Genomic DNA, 6,371 nt, shown 5'->3' on the forward strand with positions numbered 1-6,371 from the left:
ATGTACAATCACTGCTTAAAAAAACGTAAAACCAAAATTCCAATATATAACTGAAAGTATTACTTAAAATTTAGAAGATTCAACATATTAAAACTTTTCTTTGGTTCCAATTTATTCACCGACCACGATGTGTAATCTCACAAGATGTGAGACTCATACCAATATTATATCCACGTTTTGCCAGTATATATATTCCAAAAATTACTTCAATAAATGAGTACCACCAAGAATTCTTGGTTACCAGATGCAAAGTGTATCAAATAGAAGAGATTTGTACACAAATATTTAAGTTACCAGGAAATGTTTATAATACAAAAGCACAAAATAGAAGAAAAACAACTAGCGCCATGAGTAACAAGCAGTCACCAAAATAAATGCATATAATATTAGCATAACATTAGGCCTTTCATTTATATACTATTACATATAGACTTCCATAGCAACGAACTTAGACTGACACACAGGACAAAAACTAAGCTTACTTTCACAATCTTTACAGAGGCAGAGATGCTTACAAGGTATCAGAAGCATGCAGACCTCGTTGACCCTGCAAACCTTACAAGTCATCAAATCTTTCATGTCATTGTTCTCCTTGGAAAGCAGGTGAAAATCAATGACACGACCATTACAGCATGAAGCAGTATCATCCACCTCACTGTCACCACATCCTTCTTTACTATCTCTACTTTGGGCATATACTTGCTGAAGATTAAACTTAAGAGCATTTATCACGTTTTCATTGTATCTAGCACGTTGCTGCCAAGCAACTGCTTCCACAGATAATTGTTCCATCCGTTCCTCAAGTTCCATGTTTCTCTTGTTAATGCTCTCTACCTCCGCTTCTTTTTCACGAAGCTTTTGAAGAACTTTTTCTTCCACAAGTGAGATAGTTTGAAGTTGGTTAGCCTGCACTTTCTCTAGTATAGTTTGCCGCAGTCGATCACCCTACCATAAAGGCAAGGAAATGAACAATACTCAAACAATGTCTAAATAACCAAATTATTGAAAAAGAACCACCTTATCTAAGTGTTCTACAGTAGTAATAGGAATGGAGGAGAAAAAAGGAGAAACATACACGAGATAATATTAAAAAAGAAAAAAAGATTAAAAAAATGCCTAAAATAGGTTCATGTACTAATTAAAAATAAAGGAGAAGAAGATGAAATACAAAAGAGTTGCCAACAACACCAAACCAGGAGGTGCAGGTGTGCATAACTCATGTTTCAAGGAAATGTTACTTTACAGTGAATTGGCTTGCCAATATGCAGACCAGCCTGACATTACAGTACCATGCTTAGGCTAATCCAAAAGAATTTATTTTTGTTTCCTTAATGATGCCCCTAGTATAATGTTTATACCTGTTTTAAGTAGTTCATGGTTGTATGAAACACTGTTTCTTTAAGGGGAGAAAAAAGGTTACACGCGTCTAATAGGAGAATAATCTCACAGACCAATGTTTACTTTTCTCCGACAGCAATTTTCTTTCATTAATATCACACAAATTGATATAGAAAACAGACAAGTGTACCAGGTCAAGGGAAGCTAAAAAGCTGGAAGGCAAAAGGATGTTGAAAAAACGAGGAAAAAACATGACAGGTAAGTAGAAGCCAGAGAAGATTCTTGAGTGAAGCAACACATTCAGTATTTCTATTCACTCGAAAGAGATTCTCTTTCCAAAAATCCATTTTCATAACTAATCCTATCAAAACCATATCCTGTGGGCCCCTTAAAGGTTCACACAAAGGTACAACCATCAGCATATCTCATGCGATATAACATTCAACCGAGACAAGGATCAATCAACTGCCATACAGTCATAATCTAAGGCAAATTCAGTTTGCCCATTTCCTACTGTCCCGGCCTTCTTGCCACCATCAAACAAGAAAAACTAGAAATAGGCAGCGGTCCATCATATAGCCGCAAATACATGAACTCCCAAAGGAACCAAAGAAGAACGTATTCCAAATAAATTGCCATAACCCATCACATTAAACTTTGCAAACTCTATATAGAAAGTTGTATGCAATCACCACACTAAATATTTTTAATAGAACAACCAAAAAATGACAAGCTTCCAAAATTAGCTATTTACATTCTGGCAGAGAACCTAGTTAAATTTAATGATAGTTGGTTCTTTAAACTACTAAGCTAGTTCACCATGTGCATGCTTCTTTAAAGAGAAATAAATTCATAGATTTGTTTGCAGTTAATACAAAATTAAGGAACATCGTACAAATATGTAAGTCTAATCATGAAAGGAACTCCAAAAAAGAAATATAGCTGCTTTGTCTAACATGTCATGCACATAAGCAAAACAACATAGGACATAGAACAACTTGTGGAAACCATTTGACCCAGAACCAAGATTGAGACATCGAGTACTCACATGATGTAATGTTCATACTAATAGCGTGGCAAATCCAATGCAGATATTCAAATACAAATAGCAACCAATTTGCAGAACATGGGAACAACATTAAAATAGCAAATCCTTCTATAAAAGGAAAATAGACAAAATATTTACCCAGACAGGGTCCATGTGGACCCATAGTGTAAATGCAAAGTGGGATCCATAAAACCCGATGTATTTATATTTTATTCTACGGGTCTATGTGGATCTGATCTAGATAAGAATTGTCTCTTCTAAAAGGACGGAAAATGAAAGGAGATAATAAATCATCCCACAAACATGGGAACTAAGAACATGGAAGACAAATATACAAATCACATAAATACCAACTAGGTTGCACATAAAGATAGTAAAGAATTCTATGACTTCCAATTAGAATTAAAGGGATAAATCATCATCGAAACATGGAAACAAATAACAAATGTCCTATTATATTAACAAGCAGTTAAATTCTATAAACACGCACCTGAACTTTGAGGAATCTATCAATCTCTGCATCCTGTCGCTGAAATTCTCGATCAATATCATCACCAATGAGTGAAATTAAAGTGGAGTCACCAGAAGATGCAACACGGGTATTGTCAAGGGACAAGCCTAACCCAGTTGAAACTGATCGTGCTTGCAAGAAATCAACCGATGAAATTTGTGAATTATTCTCCAAAAAATCTTGCTCCTTCAACTTCTTTCTGCTGGGTTCCACCCCATAATTCCATTGCAAATCAACTCCCACTCCCCCGTCAGTCCCATCAGCCGCAGGAGCCGGACCCGGAGCAAACCCCACCACATGAACTAGATGAAAGAGTTCAAAGAAACTTAAATAAATAACCAAATAAATAAAGATAATTCCAGAGCCAGCTAACAATTAGGGTTAATTGAAGTTCTTTAGCTAAACAGTGGAAGATTGGCTTGATTTAGCCTATAATTGAGCTATAAGCAGCTTAAATGAGTTAACTACGTACCAAACAATCCTCTATTAAAGGGCCTAAAGGTTAACTTACAAGGAGATGGTATATAGGGAGGATGCTGAGACTGATCTTGCAAATTAGCTGGGCTATAATAGGCGACAGGCGGAGAAATCTGCCCGTCGATCGAGTACAAATTTCTGAAGATACAAGGAAAAAACAAAAATTAAACTTGAATAGCCATGATTACGTGAGAAATCGTTAGGGTTTTGCAGGAGATGAACATAACAATTTTAGAAAAACTTACCTCCAGTTCTTGGATTGCTGCTGTTGGTGTTGAGTTTGGTAGTGTTGTTGAAATTGATTCTGAGGAAAAGCCATGGAGAAACCACACGAGAGAGAGAAGAGAAGGATATATTAATAAAAGAGACCGGCGAGATGGCTGATGGGGGTGATTCTTTTTTATTTACCAGATGGTCCTGCTATTTATTTAAATTTATGCTCTTCTGTGAAAATTGTTACTAAATTACTAATTTGGCATCTCGGTTGGTTGACCGTTGACCGTTTGTAGTTACAAACTGGGCCGAGCCCTACCCAATAACTATAAACCTTTGTCCAAGCAGTTAGAGCTGATCCACCAAAATTTTTAATATTTTTTATTTTTAGAAAGAATTATTTTTAATCTATATAATTCTTTATTTTTTAAATTAAATTAGTTCATCTATATATTTTCAAACGGCTAATTATTTAATTTCTTTTATAAATTTTCAAAATTGAATAACTGGTATTCCAAAATTGCAGTGACTATATATTGTAATATTAAAATAATATAAAACTAACCAGTTATTTTATGATATTATAGAGAGTGTAAACAATGATATTTTTAATTATTTTAAATAGTAGTTGTAGTCAACTGTTCATAAAGATAAAATATAACTAATATATTTTCTAAATTAAAAAATAAATAATTTATTTCATTAAACCATACAAATTCAATATATTTTTTTATCTTTTATTATAACAATAATATTAAAAATATATATATAAATAATAATTAAAAATTAACTTATCAATTATGAAACGTACATAGATATTCATAATAAAATATTTGGACAGAAGGAGGTTGTTGATTCCATTTTCTACTTAGTATTTGGGTTGGGCTTGTGACACATTTGATGTCATTGATTGCTAAATGAATCATTTTATCAAGCTTCATGAATTAATTAAGCCTCAGATTTATCAGTCTTTCTAGTAGCTAGACTATGAATTTTCTTTCAAAGTCTCTCTTTTTTGGGTGTCCAGCACCCCTTATCTACCGGAGTTGCGATTTTCTCCTGCCCGATTTCTTTTTAATCCTGGCGAGTGGATTTAGGCAGGTTTTTGTGTTGCACGTTATTGATCTAAGAGAAGAGTTAATGTATTAGTTGCTTGCATGTCCCATTGCTAGCCTTGTATAGAAGTATTTTCGGTTTTCTTGGATATTTGATCAAGCTTTTAAAGGGTTGTTTTTTTCGTGCAGATAACTCTGAAGTTTTAGCCCACCCTATTGAGGTGGTTGACTCTCAAAGCTCAAGACAGAAGCTAAGAGCACTACTGTACCGCTCTCCTTAAGCATTTGAGACAAAATTTGGCTCTAAGGCAGAATCTGGTTATTTGCTTTTGAACCTGAAACCTAACAAGGCATAGAGGAGGTCCTTAATTTCTTTTTTCGGTGCTTCAATGAATCACATTTGGAAGGCTCCCTTGTCAATTTCTGGAGAAAGTGCAGTAAAGGCAATGTTCTTCTTTCACCGCAAATGAGCTTCCTTGATCTTTGTTGGCATAGTGTGTGCGACGGCACCACAAGGGACCTCTGTTTTTTCCTTGTTTTGCTCAACTTTAGGATTTAAATTCTTGAGCTTGGGCCTCTTGTAGTAAGTTTAGTTGTGGACCTTCAAAAGCAATGTTATCTTGAGCCTAGCTATATTATGTATGAGTCTCAAGGATGTAATTCTCCTATGATCAATGCAATCTAACTTGATTTAAAAAAAAAAAGAAATAAAATTCTAAGTATTTTGTTGAGAATTATCTTTTTATTCATCATTATTTACGTTATCCTCTTTTTCAACATTATTTTTTTAGCATGTAAATATGAATTGCATTAAATCATCCATAAGGTAAAGAATTACAAATACACTCAATGGGTCCAAAGAAAGAAAACAACTAAACATATCACAACCTAAAGAGAACTAGGCTATCTCAAGATCCATTGAAAAACAATCAGTGGCTTGTAAATATAGGGCAGAAACCTCACCGATGTAGGCAGGCTGAAAATCGACTCTTTGACAGATTGAGTTCAACTCCCAGACAAATACAGGCATCTAGAGCAAATTCACAACTGCATGCGCCAGACCATGGGTCCTTTGAGAATAAAGCTTCAACCACCGAGAGGTAGAAAAACATATCTCCCAAAAGCTAAGGCAAAACAAGAAACCGATTCCATCAACACAGAAAGCAAACAGCTGAGAGCCTCGACTCCGATGCCCATATCACAAGAGAGAAGCATCGGGGCTACGACATTACAATGTCTAATAACTGTAGGGATCGACTTATGATCGTTGTTGCATCCTCCACTGCGAGCCCTTTAGACCTCTAGCGGCCTAGGCATAGAAGGAAAACAACCATCGCACCACCAGATCTCACAAACCCTTATCATGCACCCCTGGATCTGACCAAAACAACTATTTAAAATCATACAACATTCACACCAGCTTGGTAGAGGGAAATCACCACTGGTAAGGGAGAAATAAAACAAGCTTCCTCTATTTGAAGGCATGGGAACGAATCAAAGCTACAACTCTCGTTAAACAGAGAATCAAAATCTTAAAAAAAAAAGAAAAAATTTCTCTCTCTACCAAGAGGAGAGTTTTTTTTTTTTTTTCAACATTATTAATAGTGTTAAAAGTAGTACAAGTTATAAAATGCAAGATAAATAAATTAGGTTTCAGAAACTAGCCTTTATTTTTTTTTTATCGAGGGAAAATGGAGGTGTAAAATGCAAGGAATTTTTTTTTTGGCAT

At 34.9% G+C, this 6,371-nt stretch overlaps 1 protein-coding gene across 1 annotated transcript; it reads right to left on the reverse strand.

Annotated features, from left to right (window-relative positions):
* Positions 1-254: 254 nt before the first annotated feature.
* Positions 255-3,781, reverse strand: LOC110616217 (probable BOI-related E3 ubiquitin-protein ligase 2). Its single transcript, XM_021758566.2, has 4 exons — positions 3,620-3,781; positions 3,409-3,512; positions 2,877-3,199; positions 255-945 (listed from the first exon to the last, which is right to left on the reverse strand). The coding sequence occupies exons 1-4, from the start codon at positions 3,691-3,693 to the stop codon at positions 421-423; spliced, it is 1,026 nt and encodes a 341-aa protein (XP_021614258.1). The 5' UTR covers positions 3,694-3,781; the 3' UTR covers positions 255-420.
* Between the last annotated feature and the right edge of the window lie 2,590 nt (positions 3,782-6,371).

The sequence above is a fragment of the Manihot esculenta genome, chromosome 5, assembly GCF_001659605.2.
Source record: "Manihot esculenta cultivar AM560-2 chromosome 5, M.esculenta_v8, whole genome shotgun sequence".
Lineage (NCBI taxonomy): Eukaryota > Viridiplantae > Streptophyta > Magnoliopsida > Malpighiales > Euphorbiaceae > Manihot > Manihot esculenta.